At 41.9% G+C, this 21,104-nt stretch overlaps 3 protein-coding genes across 4 annotated transcripts in view; 1 reads left to right on the top strand and 2 right to left on the bottom strand.

Moving 5' to 3' along the window:
* OSBPL1A (oxysterol binding protein like 1A) overlaps nucleotides 1–1,524 on the top strand; it is an 86,525-nt gene extending 85,001 nt beyond the window's left edge. For both annotated transcript variants that reach the window (XM_009285639.2, XM_009285640.2), the window contains one exon: nucleotides 334–1,524. In XM_009285639.2, coding sequence (XP_009283914.1) covers nucleotides 334–436 — 103 coding nt within the window. In that variant the 3' untranslated portion in view covers nucleotides 437–1,524. The remainder of the gene's footprint in view (nucleotides 1–333) is intronic.
* A 3,119-nt stretch (nucleotides 1,525–4,643) lies between these two features.
* CABYR (calcium binding tyrosine phosphorylation regulated) lies at nucleotides 4,644–9,688 on the bottom strand. The gene is made up of 3 exons (XM_019473753.1): nucleotides 9,541–9,688; nucleotides 9,400–9,453; nucleotides 4,644–5,676 (listed from the first exon to the last, which is right to left on the bottom strand). The coding sequence occupies exons 1-3, from the start codon at nucleotides 9,686–9,688 to the stop codon at nucleotides 4,685–4,687; spliced, it is 1,194 nt and encodes a 397-aa protein (XP_019329298.1). The 3' UTR covers nucleotides 4,644–4,684.
* Nucleotides 9,689–18,059: 8,371 nt separating this feature from the next.
* Nucleotides 18,060–21,104, bottom strand: part of TTC39C (tetratricopeptide repeat domain 39C) — a 29,684-nt gene continuing 26,639 nt past the window's right edge. Inside the window, exons 12-13 of the mRNA XM_009285641.1 lie at nucleotides 18,806–18,844; nucleotides 18,060–18,149 (exon numbers count right to left, since the gene is read on the bottom strand). Coding sequence (XP_009283916.1) covers nucleotides 18,060–18,149; nucleotides 18,806–18,844 — 129 coding nt within the window. The remainder of the gene's footprint in view (nucleotides 18,150–18,805; nucleotides 18,845–21,104) is intronic.

Below are 21,104 nucleotides of genomic sequence, written 5' to 3' on the forward strand. Positions count from 1 at the left end.
GTTACTGCTTATGCATGCCAAAATGATTGTTCACAACTGCTTTGAAGTAAAACCGTACTGTCCTTTTTTATGTGATAGCCTTGACTGCTTCACGTGACAAAATACTGGTGTCAGTCATTTCACCTAGGAGACATTTAAGCGGTGTGGCAAATGGGGAGATCTAGCCACTGAAGATGACTTTAAATTGACTCATGAATTTAAAACCAAGAGGGCTCCTGCAATCACAATAATTACTTTGAACAGTAAACTGCCGAAGGTGCAGCAAAGCAGTTCTGAACTTCCATAAAAGTGTGTGTTGATAGCTTCGCTAACATGCTTTATGTTTCCTTGCAGATGGTTCCACCAAGGCCCCAATCCCTATACTGGTACGCAGGACTGGCTTTATTCTGGCAACTACTGGGACAGAAACTACTTTAACTTGCCTGATATTTATTAAAATGCAATAAGGAGCCTGTGACTGATACAAAGAAGTCTTAATCTGTTTTAATGTTTTCCCTTGTTTTACTTATCTGCTGAAAAAACTGACATGTTATCAGAGTATTAAGCATCTCCACAGTAAATCTGGTGGTACACGGTCTGCAGTCCCATAGGTAGGGGAATAATTTTTCTGGCTGATGGTGGGTCCTGTGTGGACGAAGTAAGTCGCCATGGTTTCGAGCTGCCCTGTTTGCTGAATACACCTATATTAGGTTGTGGTGTATGAGGAATAGAACGCCCGCGGCTGTTCTGTGAATACCTTCTTTCGTAGATAACATTGGCACAAGTAAAACTGGTTTTATTTATTGTGACATGGGAATGTTTAAAAGCACACACAGTAATTGCAATATTCTGTTCTTAAATGAAGAAGGGTGTGTCACTTTTGTAAAGATGTAATTTTTCATAAAGTGACTTTTCTTTTACTAAAGTAACTCCCTTAAATCCTGAGCTCTGGTCAGAGATTCCAGAAGCGTTCCCGTTTCTGGAGCATTAATGCAGTTGTTTAAGCTGGTAACATTACTCAGAGGTATTTATTCCATGTTTTTGTGCAGTGTGTTTTGAATTTTGCTCTCCTGTTTTGCTACCAACCTTACGGTTTAAGGAATTAAGAGCCATTTAAATATCTATGGATTTGATTTGAACTGCACACTAGTAACAGGTTTTAAAAGAACCTGTTTCATGCACTAGAAGTTCCGGTGCCCAGCACCACTGCAAAAAGATGAGAACCTAATCAGTCCAGGACCCGGTGGAACATGGCGGGGGGGACAGGACCTGTGTCTGTACTGTGCAAACTCCTGCGGAGGAAGTCTTGTGCATTTCAAAGGTAGTACAGCACCTCAGCGAGGCCTCCTGTGCACAGCTGCTTTACCCCTTTTCAGTGGGGTGCATTCAATCTTAGAGTGTAAGTTTATATCGAACTGTGTACAGAGCTTCTAGAGGGCAAGCTGCTCTTTGTACAATATTTTAACTGGTGTCTGGAGGTTAGTGTTAATTGAATAATTTAATTGCTACTAAATAAAGGCTTCAAAACTTCTTGCATCTAGTCTAAAGTGAGTGGTGTTGGACAGTGCTGACCCTTTCTGAGCAAGCCTACTCCAAAAGCTGCTGCAATGAAGTTGCACAGTGTGCTTCCATGTGCTTCAGGGACCTCTCTTCCCCTAAGCAGGGACAGCCTGCTTATGGGAGGGTGGGGAGGGCTGGGGAACTGTGGGCTTTCTCCTCGCATATGCAGTGAGGCTGCAGCTCTAGCCTTGAGGGTGGACTACTGAAACTGTGAATAAGGCAATGAGATGCTTTCTATTTTTATTCTGCGCACTACTAGAATTAGCCAGGTAGTGATGCTGGGACATATTTGCATAGATAAGGGAAAGCCTTTTCTTTGGCAGTCTTTCATGTGAGGCAACCTGTAGAGGAAGAAATTGAATACCTGCACTATCTCTTCGAAGCCTCATCTCTGCACTCGAGCCACTATGCTGGCCAGCACTTCTTGAAGTCTGTCTTAATTCCTGTGCAACTTCAAGTGGGGTTCTGGGATAGGTAGGTAGAAACAGTCTAGCTGTTGGGTCTGAAGGCTTAGTGCTAGGAAAACCAAAGCATTTAGTTCCTGCCTGCCCTCCCAGGTTAAAGAGGGGGAAACCTCTACACAGCATCAACTTTTCTTTTTATTTTGAGTGCCTTCTATTTCATAAGAACAGATTTTTTTTTTTCCTAGACCTATTCATACTTCAAGAGTCTGGCATATTTAACTGACCATAGCTGCAGTTGTGAAACCTCTAAAGCAAAGTAAAGGTACTTTTTCTTAACCCCTTCCTTGAAGCATAACCTCAGCTGGCCTCCTGCTGTAATTTGAATTGACCATGTGTGAGAATAATTCCCTCCTCTTGTGGAGTTGTCCTCTTGCTCCTGACACTTGTGTACAGTTCCTTCCTAGAGTATATCCCCAGCAGTATAGACTACACCTGGTTACACTGAACTGACTTTGTCTCTGTACGGGATCTGTCAATATCACTGGGGCTTATGCATACACCATGTTAGCACAGTGAAGCAGCTGGGCTACTCTGCAATGAAACGACTGCAGCAGATGTGTTTCAGTGGTCATAATTCACACAAAGTTAGCACAACATCCTAAATGTTGTCTTAGGAAAGTATAAAATGCATGGGAATACAGTTCTAATTGCTGGCTTTTCTGGAGCATTTGCATTATTTGATTTATTACAATGTAAACTCCATTGCTCCTGAACTCTTCCTGAAGTCCAAACAGTCTCTCTTCTCAACCTGTTTAAAAAATGTGAACTCAGTAGAAAGTATGTAGCAAGAACTACATTAATCGCTACCTAAACGCGCTCTAAGTTGAGGGTATTTTGCAACATGCTGAATATTACACTATGCCTGCAGCCTTAACTTTAAGGGTTCAAGATGTGTATGAATGCAAGATTAAAAACTTGGTTTCTTTAGACTAAAACCAGAGCAAGATTAGTACTACTAATTGCAAAGCATAACAAGCAGAGGAAGGCATTGGGTCTGTTATGTATGACAAGTAGTTTAACCACTGGTCTTAAACCTTACTTTATTTTGAAAAGGGTTAAATTAAGCTTTTAAAAGCCAAATGCATCTCCCTCTGTACCATTACATCTGATGTAATGGTAATCTATCCTGCAGTACCATAGCTTTCTGCAAGAGCATCTATACCTGTGTGCTTATGACCAGCTGGCGAGCCTTTCTTTGCAGACATCGCATCATCCAGAGGGATGGCAACTGAGAAAACACCAGGTGTGCATGGCTTAGCCACAGTTTCCTCTGCAGAACTAGAATTGAGGCTGGCCATATCTGTTTTCTCATCAGCCAGCCTGGCAACTGGGACAGGGACTGTAGTCAATCTCCTCCTAGCACCTGCATCCTGCTGTGCAAAGACAGCATGGCCAGGAATAGGTTTCCAATCCTGTATGTTCTGAACATTAGAGCCCACTAAAATGAAAGGTGGAGCATCTCTCCTCTTGCTTGCTTCTTGTATCACATAAATTGGAGCAGGTACTTGTGACAGCTGACCACATTGTTGATCTTCCCCCCTGGAAAGACTGAGGGGTGCCTGGGAATAAGGAACACCAGCTCCAGCAGCAGAAAGGGATGGTGGTGATTTTTGACCTTGCCTCAAGTCAGTTAGGCAATAGAGGGTCCACACATTAGAATGTGGTGGTGGCTGTCCTGCTTCACTTGATGCCATGGCTACAAGGATAAAAATAAGAGTGCTGGTATCAGAAGCAGTGAATGTCTAAAACAAACATACCTACACTTGGTGAAAGCAAGCATGTTAGAGAAGAAAGCTGGGATAGCAAACACTGTTTGGTATGTGGCTGACAAACACCTGCAGCCTAGAAAAAGTAAATGTTTATGGTCAGAGCAGAGGCTCTTCTGGGTAAGCATTTGTCTGGTATTTCTGAAACTGAAGTTTGTCAAACTCCCCTTAAAGTTTGTTTGTTTGTTTTTTAAAAGAGCCAATGTTAATTTACAAATCTGCTTAAGCTCAGCTCTCCTCTGCAAAATGCTTTGCTGAGACCTCACAGCTGTACTACTTCTCCCAGGGCCTAGGACAGGGCATGAGCAGACTCTGCAGTACTAGGGCAATTCGAGGCAGGGGAGCTCCACCCTGGAGGGTTTCTCCAGCTGGGCACATGTCACCACAGGGAAGAGATGCTGGTGAGGGCCTCAACAAGAAAGATGAGCACCAGCTCTCTTGCTGTTTGTGGAATTGATGACCAGTGCTTAGCCCATTCAGCCCAGCTGCAGAAACTCACCAAGCTCAAGACACAGCACAGGCAACCACCACCACTACTTTTTTTCTAAATAGAAAACCTCTTAGGTCAGTGCTGGAATATGAGATCTTTCAGGGGAGGAGAATCAAAACCAGGGCTCCAACTGTTCACCTCTCTTCAGCCACAGGGCACATGTATTACATCTTAGGTCTCTAACACCTGCTTCAGAAAATACGGCTTGTTTTGAGCAAGACTATTTGGCATCAATGGGCACCTCTTCCCATCACTCTTATCGGCATATTTGCCCACAGAAGCGCAGGACTCCTGCCCAGAGCTAGCCGCATCTCTTGGAACAGACAGCAGAGAGATCTAACACATGTGCACTGGGGCCAAGCAGTACAGTAGTTTCTTAGAAGTCATCTCTACCCTGTGTTGCACTGATGTAGGTGCTTTTCCATTTAATGACCATTGATGACGCTGTAGAGCTGAAAGCTGGAACAGGAAGACAACACAAAGACCCAAACTTTCTTACCTGACAAGACATAAGCTTGCTCAGCTGATTCCACTTGTGCTGTAGATTCCGTTCTCTCAGGATGGCACACTAAATCATCAGCAGATGGACCTAAGGTTGTAGCACTTGAGCCCTGGCCTGCATTTAATGGCTGCTCAATCTTTAACAGATAAGCTGTTTGGTCTACAAAGGGAATGATTATTTTCTGTGGAAACTGCTCTACATAAGGTGGAACCTCTGCATCCATAATCAGCTCATCATCCCAACACAGTGATACAACCTCAGTGGTTGGGGTAGCCTCAGCTTCGTTGCAGGAAGGCACAGCCTGCAATGGATCTTTAGGAGCAGGTGATGGTGGTGGTGAAAGAGGTGATGGTTCTTCCCACAAGGGGACCAAGGAAGCTTGATTTACATCATTTTTTGAGACATCAGCCTGGCTGTCTGAAGGACCTAGTTCTCCATCTATGGAGGACTGGCTCCACACTCCTGGTTGTGACCTAAGAGCCTCTACAGAATCCTCGGCTGCTGGGACAGCAGAAGCATCTTCAGCAGCACCTTCTACTGGTGTAAATTCATTCTCCGAGATCTGAGAGTCTTCATAAAGAGTCTGCACACTGGTTGCCACATCCCTCACAGAATAAAGAGAATCACTGTTACCTAGCACGTGGGCAGCAAGCTGTGCAGGCTCAGCAGGGACGTACACCAGTTCAGGTCCCTCAGGGGATGAAGCTCCATCAGATCCAGGGGGCAATTTGCTTTCTGCAATGGAACTGGCAATTGATGGGTGTTGAGTTATTTTGGAGCTATACTGAATATCAGGTTCTTCAAGGAGCTGGTCTTCCTCTGTGTCAGTACACTTGTCCCTTTGCTTGGGCTCCCCAGAAAACAAAGTATCTGTGTACTCGGCTGTCTTCTCTTCCAGTCCCTCATTTCCATTTTCTGCAAGGTAAAAAGCACATAATGGCAATACATGAGCTCCTGTTTCCATTTAAATAAAGAGTGATTTCAGCATCAACTCAATTAGATGCTCTACAGCACATTTATGAGGCTTCCCGGGTTGCAGAGATGGAATAATTCAAGGAGGGGGTTTGCTGCTTGCCTATCAATAAAGGGGAAAAAAAATTCAGAAAGCAGTGGTACCACTTCAAAATCTAGGAAGCCTTAACTGCATTCATGATCCTGCAGTGATGGCTACATTCTTATCTACTGCGCCCAAACACATGCTACACTTACGGGTTAAAAGATTAAACCTTTTGTGTTAAGCACATCAGATAAGCCAGCTAGAAGACCACGGCTCCTCTTTGCAACACCTCAGAACTCTTTGGATCCATACAAGGTATTTTAGCTGCGTAGATGGTGACATTTTAGCTTCCTCAAGAATCTTGATTAGTTGAACTGACAGGTATCCAAATGAACAGGGTAAGCCATGAACAAATTTTAGATAGAGTGAAAAACAGCTTCTAGATTAGTTATCAAGGGAGGAACACAAGACAGTACCCATGGGATCAAAACAGTGTTCCATCACATGGTTAATAAAACCCTCAGCATTGGAAAGAAACCCACCAAACCAAGAGGTCTGGTTTCTATCATGATCAGCAAGCGTTGGCCAATATGTAAAACCAGCACAGCAGCAGCAAAGAAGGTGAGTCTTCAATACATCACCACAGCTCAGCGCTGAGCTGTTTTCTGAAGTCATGACTGGATGAGATCAGAAATTATGAGAGAAATATAACTCAAAGGGTGACAGAGCTAAATCCTCTCTGAAAAAACATAATTCTGACTGCCATCCCAAGCCAACACAGACCCATTTATAAACCAATGTCGGGCAATGACGCAGAAAAGGCTCCCTTGCAGCTCCACAAACAAGCTAGCTACCTGCTGGTGCACAAACAGTCCCAAAACCCGTGCTGGCACTGTGGGTGGGAGACTCCAGAGGAAACCTTGCTCAAGCTTGCTAAGGAATTCCTCTCTGATCATTCTCTTTCATAACACAGTTATGTGACCACACAGTAGGGGACAGCAGACCACAGAAGGAGAGGGATTAAGTGGTCTGTAAGGAAAAAGGTGCAAGAGGGACCTGTTTTGGAGCATGGTGAACATGCAGGGGTCAGTTCACAATCACATAAGCAAACCACTGACAGGCATTCAGACAGAAAGTTTCTGCATTACGCAGCCGCTTTCTCCATCGTATTTGAAAAGTCATGGCAGTCAGGCAAAGTCCCCAGTGACTGGAAAAAGGGAATAAGGAGGACTCTGGGAACTACCGACCAGCCAGCCTCACCCCCACGCCCGGTACGATCATGGTACAGATCCTCCTGGAAGATACATCGAAACATACAGAAGACAGGGAGGTGACTGAAGACAGCCAACATGGCTTCACCAAGGGCAAATCATGCCTGACTAATCTAGTGGCCTTTGATGATGGAGTGACAGCATCAGTGGACACAGGAAGAGCTACGGATGCCACTTACCTGGACTTCTGTGAGGCCTTGCATACACTCCCACACAACATTCTGGCTGCTAAATTGGAGAGAGATGGGTTTGATAGGCGGACTATTTGATGGATAAGGAATTGGCTGGATGGCCATGTCCAAAGAGTTACAGCCAACAGCTCAATGTCCAAGTGGAAACTGGAGTGACAATCAGTGGACACAGGAAGAGCTACGGATGCCACTTACCTGGACTTCTGTGAGGCCTTGCATACACTCCCACACAACATTCTGGCTGCTAAATTGGAGAGAGATGGGTTTGATAGGCGGACTATTTGATGGATAAGGAATTGGCTGGATGGCCATGTCCAAAGAGTTACAGCCAACAGCTCAATGTCCAAGTGGAAACCAGAAATGAGTGGTATCCCTCAAGGGTCTGCACCACTTACCTGGACTTCTGTGAGGCCTTGCATACACTCCCACACAACATTCTGGCTGCTAAATTGGAGAGAGATGGGTTTGATAGGCGGACTATTTGATGGATAAGGAATTGGCTGGATGGCCATGTCCAAAGAGTTACAGCCAACAGCTCAATGTCCAAGTGGAAACCAGAAATGAGTGGTATCCCTCAAGGGTCTGCACTGGGACCAATACTATTTAGTATCTTCATCAATGACAGAGAGTTGGACTCAGTGCACCCTCAGTAAGTTTGCGGATGACACCAAGCTGAGTGGTGCAGTTGATATACTAGAGGGAAGGGATGCCATCCAGTGCGACCTTGATAGGCTAGAAGAGCAGGCCCATGCAAAACTCATGGCGTTAACAAGGCCAAGTGCGAGATCCTGCACCTGGGTCAGGGCAATCCCCAATATCAATACAGACTGGAGGAGGAACTAATTGAGAGCAACCCTGCCGAGAAGGACTTGGGGGTACTGGTGGATGAAAAGCTGGGGAGAAGAGAAGGCTTCGGGGAGACCTTATTGCAGCCTATCAGTACTTTAAGGGGACTTAGACAGAGAAAGACTTTTTACCAAGGTCTGCACTGACAGGACAAGGGGCAACAGTTTTAAACTTAAAGAGGGTAGATTGAGATTAGTTATCAGGAATTTTTTTTACAATGAGGGTGGTGAGACAGTGGAAGAGGTTGCCCAGGGAAGTTGTGGTTGCCCCATCCCTGGAAGTGTTCAAGGCCAGGTTGGATGGGGCTTTGAACAACCTGATCTAGTGAAAGATGTCCCTGCCCATGGCAGGGAGGTTGGAACTAGATGATCTTTAAGGTCCCTTCCGACCCAAACCATTCTATGATTCCATGATTATGCAAAAACTGCTGTGTGACATCATTAATGCAACATTTGCAAATGCACCAAAATTCAGCCTTTGGTGATACTTTAAGTTGCACTGCAATATCCACTAGGCATTTTACAAGAAGAAAACTGCTTCAAGTGCTGAAATCGGTGGTGGTTAGCTTTTTCAGAGGAGATCCTAAGCTAGGAATAAGATAGTAGGCACTTTCTGTCCATAGCTGGGACTTCTCTACATTGCTCTACATCTTACTGTATGGCGCTCAATCTATAGACCAAGGCTGTCTCAAGTGCTGGCTAGTTCCAGGGTTACTTGGAACCCAGCTCAGGTGGCCTTTTTGAATAAAGGGGATATTTGAAGCTGCTGACGCTTACGGTAACCAGGTAGCGGAGACCCAAACCACTGGGGCAGATACAAACAGGCGAGACAACACACCCATATCACTGCTCCCACAAAACCTTCATGTGGCATCACAGATTCCAGCCCTTACAGCCAAACCCAGGGAGCAGATGAAAGCTCCCAGCAATTCCCAAAGGAATCAGCATCCCACAGAAGTAAATCATCTTTTTATAAACAAAGAGATACAATATTTATTTGCAAAATATAGATAAGGGTAAAGTCGCTATCTGCTTAGGGGTTGATAAATCGCACTGCAATATCTTAAAACTAAAATGACCAGAAGCATCCAGGCTCTTCGCCTATACTCAAGGAGAAAGTACAGCATCCCAGGGGACTAATTCTTCCCACATTAAACAGAAACAAGTGCTTTCTGAAGATGCCTGCCTCTTCAATAGCTCAGAGCCTACGTGCCTCTTTCACATGACTAGATACAGATGGGATGCAGCCCATGATAAGTGAAAACTACGTGCATCCATTTGAGTTGGAACATTGTCTCAAAAGATCTTAAAAGAACAAACAGCAACTATCTTACCGCTAACGAACTCAAACTTTTCAACCAGTTCTGTTATATCCAGATTTGGATTCCCTGGAAACAGAAGCAGAAATTAAGCTGGAGTAGGATAGCACTCTCAAATAGCTCAGCTCTTCAGATGAAGCACTGGTAGGAACAAACCTTTCTGAAAGGTGACGAGCTCTTGGAAATAGAGAGCGAAAAACTCAGCAATGTCATCCGGGTTGTTTTCCACGACAGCCCGGCTCACCCCCTCAAGCAGGGTCTTGAGGCCATGTGGAACTACCAGCCTGATCTTTGAAGACTGCATCTTTGCCCACTCAAGTTGGCTTACGGCTTCTCATCTGTACAAACAGAACCCCTCAGCTGAGCGTTTACCCCGCCCCAGTGTGAAGTGTCTGACACTGACGGCGTGATCGCAGCTGCTCATCCCTTGCCATGCCATCAATAACGCTCCTCCTCCACCCCTTCCCAAACATTCCTTTAACTTAAAGGGGGTATTTACCATTTGCAGTGACCAAATCCTTTACTCCCCCCTCTGCACCTTTAGGCAGCGGAAGGCACAGTCGGGGGGCCAGCCAACTAGGGAACAATGATGTGAATTCAAAACCATGCCATGAACTCCCTTTTTTAAAGATAAAGCCCACAAAGCACCCCCCGATGAGCCACAAAAGCCATTCGCGTTCAAGCAAAAAGTTTACAGGACACTTCTTCCACCCCTCTCCTCCTCCTCCATCCCCTCTGGCACTTGCTGTCTCCTGGTCCCGGCCTCCCGACGAGGGCCGCCGCACCCAGCCGGGAGGGCGTGATGTCACAGTGCCCATGCATCATCAGCACAGCATGGCAGCGCTGAGGTTCCCAGCTGTCAGCGGCTGCGCTCCGGCTCTGTGGCGTTACTGTTTGTTGGTTGAAAAGGATTTAAAAAAAAAAAAAAAGCAGGAGGCAAAATACACAATTAAAATTTATAGTCGGGCAGCCAGAGTGCTCCATGTCCAGGTGACGCTGCGGCTCATCAGCGAGGGCTTTCCTCCTGCAATAAACACGTTGATTCTCATTGTCGCACAAGAACCGGTGCATTTAATGGACACAACTGTTTGAGCACAACTCTATCTATAACCCTTTTAATAATATATTTTTAAGACTGAAGTACAGTGTCATGGCTGCCGCCGCTCAGGACAAGCAGCGTCAGGGCTGCAAGGGTGAGGCCGAGCACCTATGGGTGCTGCCCACCACATGGCACAGGGGAAGTGAGCGCCCACAGCGCTCACACCCTGTGAGCTGCTGCCTCTTCTCCCTTCCCGTACTACTGTGAAACCCGTTCCTGCTTTCTGCTGCTGACTTGCCCTCAAGCGCGTAACCGGCTGAACCCACAGCGCAGGCAGAACCCCTCTGAGGAATTGTTTTGCCTTTGCCAAAACATCGTTTTTCCTTACCAGCAACAGGCAGCCGAACCAGAGACATTTCTCCCAGCACAGCAAGAGTGTAACTTTGTGCTCAGTCTCAGGTTATGATGACTTCACGCAATCCGATGCTGCAACCTGCGGAAAGCAGAAAGGCCGCAGCTGCATACCTCCCACCTCTCTGCCAGCCGTGGTACAGCGCATGGATGCACAGACCCATCCCCTCGTTCACAGCCTGGCCTTTTAAGACAGGTGAGATACAACACTCAAGGGATTTAAACTGACATAACAGACTGCAAAATATAGCACCTGCGAAGCGATGTTCTGTGGTGACCTCTGGCAGGAGCTCTGAGCAAACGGCTAGGGACTGCAACCTCTTCAGCCACGGCAGCTACACCTGAAGAGGAACCAGATTATTCCTTAATACAGCTCCACTCATACTGCAGAACCTTACGATTGCAAGGGCAAAACTTGAAACAAACCTCAACAGCCCCAGGGATAGCATTTGCTTTCCAGTACACATTTTCAGTGGATACACACAAGATCGTTTTCTGTTCCAATAAAACAAGCACAAAAAAAGTAACTGTATAGCGCTGTATTTTCAAGGTTACCACTAACTGTGTTTCTCAGGACCATGAAGGCAGGAAGATCATGGGGGCAAGCCATGATCAGAAGTCTGCTGTGGGATAAAAACTTTTATCCACCAACAATGCTACAGATCAGTCTTCATCAAAGTTGGAAAACCATCATCTACCTACCTGCTCTTGCATTCCTGGATGTCTGCATCTCTACAGAAACCCAAGGGGAATTCCAGCAGCACTGAAGATTTAAGACTCAGGTGTCATTGCTGCGGCTAAAACATTTAGACTATCTACAATAGCTTCCTTTAATAAGTAACGTATTCATAATAGGTCATTCAAAATTAACAGCATATTATACCACTTTCAAGTTAGTTCACTGGAAAGTACATTAACGGTGAACTCACCACAAAATGCTTCTTCCATAAAAGAATCCTTAGAAAGTAATTTCTCATTAAGAAAACTTCTCACAATAGCTCATCAGTTCTGGAGTGTGACAACACAGACCATAACATTAAAAAAAGTTAAATATGAATATGCTATGACTTATGAAATTAGGAAGAATAGCTTTCCTATGGAAAGAATAAGATATACTTCAAGAATATATATGAGACTAGAAAAATATCATTTCTGGAGTCGGGATAGTAATCTGAAGTCTGAATTTCTGTATGGAGAACATACGGAAGCAACAGGACTTCATAAAGGCATTAAACATACCTGGGTGCAAAGGCAGTCATGTGGTTACTTTGAAACCATCTTCCATGAATACAGATCAGAAGATAACTTGTAAATTTGCTTCTTTTGAAAACTTTCAAAAGTCTAGGTCTGCAAAGCTCTGCACAGCAAAAGCTTCAAAGATGTTTAAGTACAGATGTCATAAACCACAGAAAAATTTATTATCAGAGGTAACAGAACAGTAGCATAAACGTCCTTAAATATTTAAAAAGGCTTCAGCCCCTAACATAAAAGTGTGTCTGTCTGAAACCTAAGAAGAGCTATAGGAAAAAAATATGTCTGGAAACTAATTCACTCTGCTGGAACTTGAATGCCGTTTTTGGAAGCCATCTAGAGTAAATCCACCATACAAAGTGTACCAGCTACTCAACTAAAACATGTTGCCCTTTGGCCCCAAACTGAAGAGCCTGTCAGCTTAAGAGCAGTTAGCTCAACTGAAGGTAATTACCTTGTCCTACCATCCTTTGCCCCATCTGCAGCAGTAATAGCTTCCAGACAATGTTGAAGTCTTAGAGACTGGACAGAAGTTCAGCAAATCAAGGTCCCAGATAAGCCTTATTTTTCTGCCAAAAAAAGGATCACGTCATTCATTAAGTCATTAGATAGTTCACAACAGGTTAATGAACCGCACTGGTTGGGGGCACGTGGGGTGTGTTCAGTTTTATTTTGTTTTTTTAACCTGCAATCTCTTTCAAAGCTTCAGCGAAATAGGCAGGAGAAGAGGACTTGCATTTTTTGCAAGCACCATTTTTGTGTTTCTACCTGCCAGAGACTTCAGTAGAATTCTAAGTGGGGGTTTGCATAAATATACAAAAGTCTCCATGAAAACCTTCTTGCTTTTCCTACCAAAGGTACAAAATACTGTTTTTATTTAAGGTGTCTTTACGTGTGTGTCTCTGACTCTCTGTCCTCCCCTTCGCCGGGGCCTTTGCTACAAGCGGGGAGAAGTATATGTCCCGGGAGTACAGTTATCTTTTTTCAATATGTAAACATACTGCTTTTAGTGAAAGACTGGGAGGCGTTTGTTACGTAAATGGTTTTGCTCAGCAAAGTCTGACAATCTCTCTCTCCCTCCCTTCCCCTCTCAAATATCCAACTCAAGCTTTTTTTTCCTCTTAACCTCTTCACCCGGGAGCTTTTCTGGGCATCTCCTATAGCTAAGCACAGCTTGCCAAAAAGACTGAAAAACACCGAGGACCAGCCAGTCCTGCTGAGCTCAACAGATTACTTGATCAAATTGAATATTGGAACACCATCTTGGAAGAAGTCACATCAAAAGATAAACAGCATTTTTGAAAAAGCAGCAATGAAAAATAGGGGTAAGACAACCGAGCATGAACTCCCCATGGCTAAAACACACTGGTTAAAACACAGCAGCTAAATAGGTCATGAAAATCTTGGGAAATTAAGCAAAGAGGTTCTGAGCAGAAGCAGGAAGGCAATATGTAACTGTAATATGCATCTACCCTGGTAACCTATGCTGGGTCCAGTTTTGGAGTCTGAACTTACATTAAAAAAAACTATGGTGAAAAACAGAAATAGTTCAGTATTTAACTCTAGAAAGCCTTCCTCAAGTTGAACTTTCTTACTGTCTCATTTATATTTTGCTCATGCAAAAGAACAGTAAAGAGGTGACCTGAACATTCTTTAGAATGCCTACACTGAGACACGGCAAAGAACACAGTATCTGATACAGCAGAAGAAAATACAATGAGATGCAGGGTCTGGAAACCAAAGCTAGAGACCTGTAGGTTTGGAAGAGTAGAGGGTCTGGACCCTTTCAGGTGCTGTCCTTCCACAGCAGTTCACCACACTGACCTTCTGCACCTCATTTGCTGGTACGTGGTCCCTTCTGCAAGCACTCTGGAGATGTATGCAATGCCAGCAATAAAAAACCCTACAAAGATGGAAGGGATGCTAAACAGTATGATATTTAAGTGTAATTCAATCAAGGGAAACAGCCCTGAGTATAGAGGTGTTAGGGGTGGGGAAATCACTTTTTGCCATCTACTAACAACGGCACAATTTTGTAACTGGTCAGTCGAACAAGTTTCAAAGTTCAGGGAGAATACAGATTTGCACCACTGTGACAAAATTAAGCCTTCTGTAAAATAACTCAATCTTTTTTTCCAGTGCATCTTGTACACCAGCTAATTTCATACAAGAATTTGCTTTGGCATAAATTAAGAGTATTGTATACAGATACGGATAATTCAGTGTAAAAACAGCAGGTTCCCTTGCTTTCTGAATCTCTGTACAGAATACTGTATTTTAATTGTTCTTTGGTGAAAATGAACCAGAACGGGAACTTACCTGTATATTTCCATCTTCTGTAAGTCAACTTTTCCAGATAAAAGTAGTTTTTGAAGCAGTATTTTCTAGCTCACCTCAAAACATTAGAATGCAAGACAATATTGTATAAGCATCTACTCAAACTGTAACTAGCAGAGAAACAATTCCCCGTCCCGCCTTTTTTTCTAAACGCCTAATTTATATAAAATAATTTGTCATACAGTTCCTTCAGGATGAAGGATGAGAGGAAATATACCTGTACTTCTTACTCCTCAAGTCTAGTGGAGGACCACGGACTTGTACCACGGTATGTTCTAGGCTGCCTGCAGAGCCCCTGCTGAGCCAAGGACAGGTGTGCTGGTCAGATGCCACCGGCTGCCCAATTGCCTTAAAAGACAGCCAAGTACAAATTTACTTCTTAACGTTAGCTTTAATAATACTTGTTTGTGATTGCATAATTCTTCATGAAAGTGATTGCTACCGCTGTTAGTATTTTGTAATGATGACTGGAAAGGGAATTTGAGTGTCATTTATAGGCTACCCTGCTTTCACTCCACTGATAGGTTGAATTTGCACCCCTGCAACGCCACGTATAGCCCTACACCAACGTAACGCTTGCTCCTGTTCAAACTTCAAACAGTTACAGAGCAAGTTTTAAACACGAGTACGATCAATCGTTGGAAAGACAATCAGATTGTTGTAAATTGAAAAGCAATTCAATACTACATTTGGGGAATTTTATTTAAGAATAAAGCATAACTAGAATATGAAACAAGCATTCAAAGTCAGAGAAGAAATTAAAGTGCTTGCTTTAGAGTAAATTAGAAACATTTTTCAAAGATGCAGGAATACAACAAATACAATTGTGTGTGGTTCTTTTTCTTTAATGAAGAGCAAGTAAATTTGCTGTCTTAAAAACGCATCTTAAACCTTGTTCACTCTACGGTTGATCTCAACATGACACATGTAGCTCACTTTCTAAACGCGGAGACTATAATTATACTGGAAGAACAAAGGCTGAGGTAATTCCTGACTAGAAAACTTTGTTACAGAGTCACTTGACATCCCAGAAGTTTTCCCAATACTTGATATCATCTTGTTCAGGAGGCCACCAATTAAAAGACAAATTCGAGGAGCAAGGGAGCAAGACTCATGTCCACGTTTCTGTTAATTTTACTCAGAAATATAAAAGTGCAAGTTCTGTAAATTAACAACATTTACAGTACATCACAATAAATATGCCACTTTGTGACATCTAAAAATTCTAGTTATTTATTTGAAATGAGTCATATTGAGATAAAAACTGCATCAACATCAACAAAAATACCTGACCCAGTGAAGATATTAACTAGCAAGATGCATATTCCGTTATTGCTATTAGACCATGCCTCCGAGTTCCAAAGTATAAAAACTTATCAGTTTACACAAAATACAGTTGAAATCTTTCTCATCACAGGCACAATCTAACATAAAAAATAATTTTGACATTTACAATGTAGGAGATTCTCCTACGAGGGGAGGGAAAAAAATATAATTAATACAGAAAGAGATAGTTCTATTTCAGTGATGATTCGCTAAATCCACAGAAAAGCTGCAATTTGCACAGAGTTAAACTGTTACATGAATATATAGTGTCTTTCCATACCCACTCCTGGCCTGGTGAGAACAACAGGCCTTTTAGTAAATTTACTACAATTTGCTAGCTACCTCCAAGTATGTAGACCCTAGATATCCCAACACAAGTCGCATGCAGGTGCTTTGTGTCCTGAACAGCCTAGTCTCACATTATATTTAAGTAATGTATTTAAAAGGAATTTTGTCAGTAACTGTACCGTTTCTAGTTATTTACCCAGAAGGGACTGTCTCTCTCATTGCAAAACACTGAAAGTCAGATAGGACAAAATAAGATTTCAAGTACATTAAAGCCCATTTTTAAAATCATTATTTGAATTCTAAAGTAGCTGCTATATATACAATATATTGTTTTCTAGGCAATACTTATTTGGATTGACCAAATAAGGTTGAACACTCATTTGTGACTCAATATTACTGTCAAAGTTGAATAAAAAAACAAAACAAAACAGTGTACTATCTGTAACACACCTAGATTATAGAAAAATAAAACTGTTTTTTTAAGAGTTAAGAGTCTCTCCTCTCCTTCAGGAACTGCAACAGAAGTGTTTAACTGCTCTAGGAATGCCTTTCATAGCAGGAACTGTGTATTTCTAGAGAGAAATAAAAGTGTCTCAACTGTTTCATTTGGCCTACCAAATAGGATATTACTTGTCTCCTCCATATCAGTCTTGCTTTAGATGCAACCTCAAAAGCAAATCAATGAAGGTTAGGTGTGGGCAAGGTCTAAAACTTTGGCGACATACTCTACAAAAAGGTAAGGGGGGGAGAAAAAAAAAAGTTTAAGCTAAGGAACTGTTTAAGGCAACCTGACCAAAGTAAAGATAAGGCTTTTGGATAACTATTTCCAAGGATATCCAGTTTTCTTAGCTTTGCAAAGTTAACATAATTCAACTAACTTTCTGGTCAGATTTCCATTCATAAGCTTCTTTAAAAAAATATTTACCTTCCTAGAATATGATATTAACTGAATATAAAACATAAGGAGATACTACATATTACAGACAAAAGTAAAAAAAAGCTACAGATGAGCACACAGATGGCCAAGTATTAAAAATTATATGGTCATGATAAAAGTTTTAAGCTCTCCGAGGTATTTCAGTATCTGAACACCACAGGTTTGGAATGCCATATAGAGACTTAGGATATCATAGTATTGGTATAACTACCAAAGTAGATTTTTGGTCTTGTGTTTTGTTTGGTTTTTTTAATACCTTTAAAGGTCACTGCTATAAAGATTCAGCAGCTTGAATGAAAAATATGTAAAATTACTGTATCTGGCCTATGTATTTTAACATAATATTCAGAATATTAAGAGCAGAAATAAGAACTGCCCACACTGTGATTGCATGTCAAACAAAGTAAGTATTTGGCTGGAATGTACCAGAAGCAGGGATCCTAAATATTGACATAATTTATATCACAAGAATGAGCTGGATTGGGAGGGAAGGAATGAAGAATGGTAGGGGATGCGAGGTTAAAAATTCACACGTTAGTCGTCATGAAGTCACTAACATAAACCACTAAAATTTAGTAAGATATGCTTTTTGTGGCTGAACAGTTTTCCTCCTCCTGTGTATTGGCTAATGCTTGAAGGAAAAAAAGCGTTCTGACCATTCCCAATTTCAACATTTATACGAATTACTTTTATTGTATTATTCTAATCAAAACAGAAGTGCTCCCCTTGGCATATTTTAGATCTATTTTAAAAGTTAAAAATCACACCTGCCAATATTGTTGAAGTAAATCACGTGTGCTTATTTAGGCTCACCCAGAGTTACAAGCAATTGTGTTCAGCTTGGTTTAAACAAAATAAAAACTGAAGAGTTAAAAACACAAGGTCACTTAACCTTCTTCCTGGTTGATTTACTTTTACTTAAAATTTGTAATGTTCTACTAAGCCATACCAACTCTGACCATACTAGGAAAGTGTCTCTGGCACAAGTGGTTTTCAGAAGAAAAGCTGGTCTTCCCAACAGCTTTTTCTTCTGCTTCATCTTAAAGTGCAGAAACTGTGGGAAAGGATAACAAGACTTCCTGTCCGTCACTGTGGAACTACTTCCCTTAGAGAGGCTAAGGCTGCATGTATGCGGACGTGCAATCTGTTCTCAAAGTCATAGCCAGTAAATTCCTCCTAGGAGGGGGGAAAAAAAAACAACAACAAGAACCATGTAACTATTAGCCTCCTTCACTTTATGATACGAAGATAATTTTACTACTAACGCCTAAGAAGTCACGTTACAAAACGGACCGAAGAAAAGAGGTGAACTGGAGATTGCATGTTGCAATATCCCTGCATTACCCAAAGTAACAGAATTATTACAGAAATTCCAAGTTGGTCAAGAAAGCAGAAAGCTTCCATTTCCAACACGCTGTTTGGATCCCATGTAGTTGGAACAGCACCTAGGAATTTCTGCAAGTCCAAAAGCTCTAGAATATCCCAACATGCCCAAGGCAGGAACCAGTCGGAACAGATAAGAAGTGGAGATTTGTCATTTTCAAACTTTCTGTAGCCAAATCTTAGTTGAAAAACTTGGCAAGGTTCTAACACTCCAGGAGAGGTCACTAACACGGGCTCTGTGCTATGACTGACCTAGAAATACGTATCTACATAACATACATAAATGTCTATCACATACATTAATGTGTACCTACATGATAGTGTTGTAGATTATAGGTAAGGGACACTGACACTTAACATCCACCGCCCCTGCCCCAAACCCCCAAAAACACAACCTCTCAAATGCCCTCATCTCAGAAACATAAATTTGAAAGTATCTTAGTTTTTACCTTGGCTTGGAGAAGTAAGGTTTTACCTCTTGGCACAGTCTACAAAGAGACAAACATGGCATTAGAAATGCATTGAAAATGTTACAGAAAATATCTTAAGTATATGGCCTGGTCAGTCCAGAATAGCATCTCTATCTTGAAAACAAGGTACCAGGCAGACAAAACCCTCTCAAATTAGGAAGCCAGAAATACAAATGAGGCACCCAAGAAATGCAGTATTACATATTTCTAGTCTTCTACAGAAAAGGAGAAATTACAGCTTTAAATGCAAGTTGCTGATGATGATGGTGAGCGACAACAATGTGCAGGGAAACAAGTGAGGCTACAGATGACTAATTGATCAATAGAGTAATTTTTGTTTCTTAACCAAAGTTTAAGCCATTTATTTACAAAACAAGTTACTGGATTTTAAGCATTAAAAGTTGTTTCAGAAATCTCAATTTCAAACTCTTAAGGAAAAAATCCGTATATTTGCAGAGTAATATTTACTACTGAAAAGCTCATGTTTTATTTCTTATCATACAGTACATTTTTATTTTAAGCCTTACAAATAAATCATCAACTGCCTGAGAAGTAGACAGAAAAAATAAGTTTTCTTATTCAAATATATGAATATGAACATGTGTATTTATATTGGTTGAATTACATTCACTGTCTAAAACAGCTACAAAAAATCTGTAAACTTCTTGACATAACCATATTAAAATCTTAAAGAACTTGATTAGAACTAAGTTTAAAATAACAAAGATGATTCAGATGACGTGATAAATTAAACATGTAATTATGAGTAATTTTAAAGTAAAGTAAATTTAATAACAGCATGCTTTTTATACTAACATGCATATTCATACACCTGTATCTGTTGCTCAGGGTTTTTTAATATGCTCAGCCTCTCAGGTAAATGTGATTTATAAAATCCTATTCCCTTCTCTTTCTTAATCATTACAGAGCTCTCGCATGACACCTCAGCTAGTAAATGGAATTTTCTATAAACAGCATCCACTCGCCTCCAATTCTAGCTCTTGCTTTTCCCCACCCCATCCCACTTTATTCAAGTCAAGCATCGTTTATCTCCTCATTGTCTGAGTGCCACGAGAGGGAGTTTCCTGCATGTCTTTCACATACTAAGCGCTTCTCAGTACAGCTACAAACCCGAGGCTCGTTCAGTCCTCAAACACCCAATAGAAAGCACGTTCATTTATACTGTGTGCACATTCTACACGTAAAGCAGGGAAGAAGGAAGGAGTGTTCCCACATTCTCAAAATCTTCAGATAACTTCACTACCCACCACACTTTTTTTGTTTTGTTTTTTTAAGAGATACTTGACACGATCAAATTTAAATATGAACATGGAAAAAAAAGGCAGCAGGAACATTAGTGGACTCAGACCTCTCTACCACGCTTCAAGGCCCAGTTCTAAGTTGTAGGGCAGCAGGGTTTTCAAAAAAGAACTATTATTTTTAAAAGCATTTTCTCTAGTTTTGTCTTTTGCCATGATAACAACTTTTATTGGAAGATTTTCCTTTCCTTCCCTCTTTAAGGGGAAGGTTCAGCTTAGATTGTTAAATCTGACAAGATTAAAAACAACTGAAAACAGAATCTTAAGAATACGAGATACTATCAGCCCAACTACTTCATACACTACATACAATGACACGGGGGTTCAAGTCATTACCCTGTAACTGCTTCCCCTAACTTGCAATCAGATTCAGGAAGTACTACATAAAGCAGCATAAACTCCAAGTAGCGGTGTTGCATGTTTTGAGGAGGGAAACAGCACCAAGAGTGGTGCAGAAGTTGCCCTAGTTTAAGATTCTCTGGGCTCCCTAGGAGGCAGGGTACGCGCGAAGACCTGAACGATCAAATCATCAATCAACCAAGCCATTTGGACAGTCTGAAAGCCAGGTGGATTATTTTCCTCCTCATCCTGAACAACAAAAACCTCACTACTCAGGGTGAAAGCCAAAATGCCAAAACATACAGCTTTAACAGAACTGAAATGACTGAAATCACTTTAATGTTAAAACAGAACTGAAATGACTGAAATCACTTTACTTATACATCCCCTGCGATGAAATAGTACGATGGTATGTGTGCCCTCAGTCCAGCTAGGTTTCCAAGATGCACTGATGTGTGAGATTAGAATCATAGAATAGTTTGGGTTGGAAGGGACCTCTAAAGGTCATCTAGTCCAATCCCTCTGCCATGGGCAGGGACATCTTCAACTAGATCAGGTTGCTCAGAGCCCCGTCCAACCTGACCTTGAATGTTTCCAGGGATGGGGCATCCACCACCTCT

Source organism: Aptenodytes forsteri, unplaced genomic scaffold, assembly GCF_000699145.1.
Source record: "Aptenodytes forsteri isolate BGI_AS27 unplaced genomic scaffold, ASM69914v1 Scaffold23, whole genome shotgun sequence".
Taxonomy (NCBI): Eukaryota; Metazoa; Chordata; class Aves; order Sphenisciformes; family Spheniscidae; genus Aptenodytes; species Aptenodytes forsteri.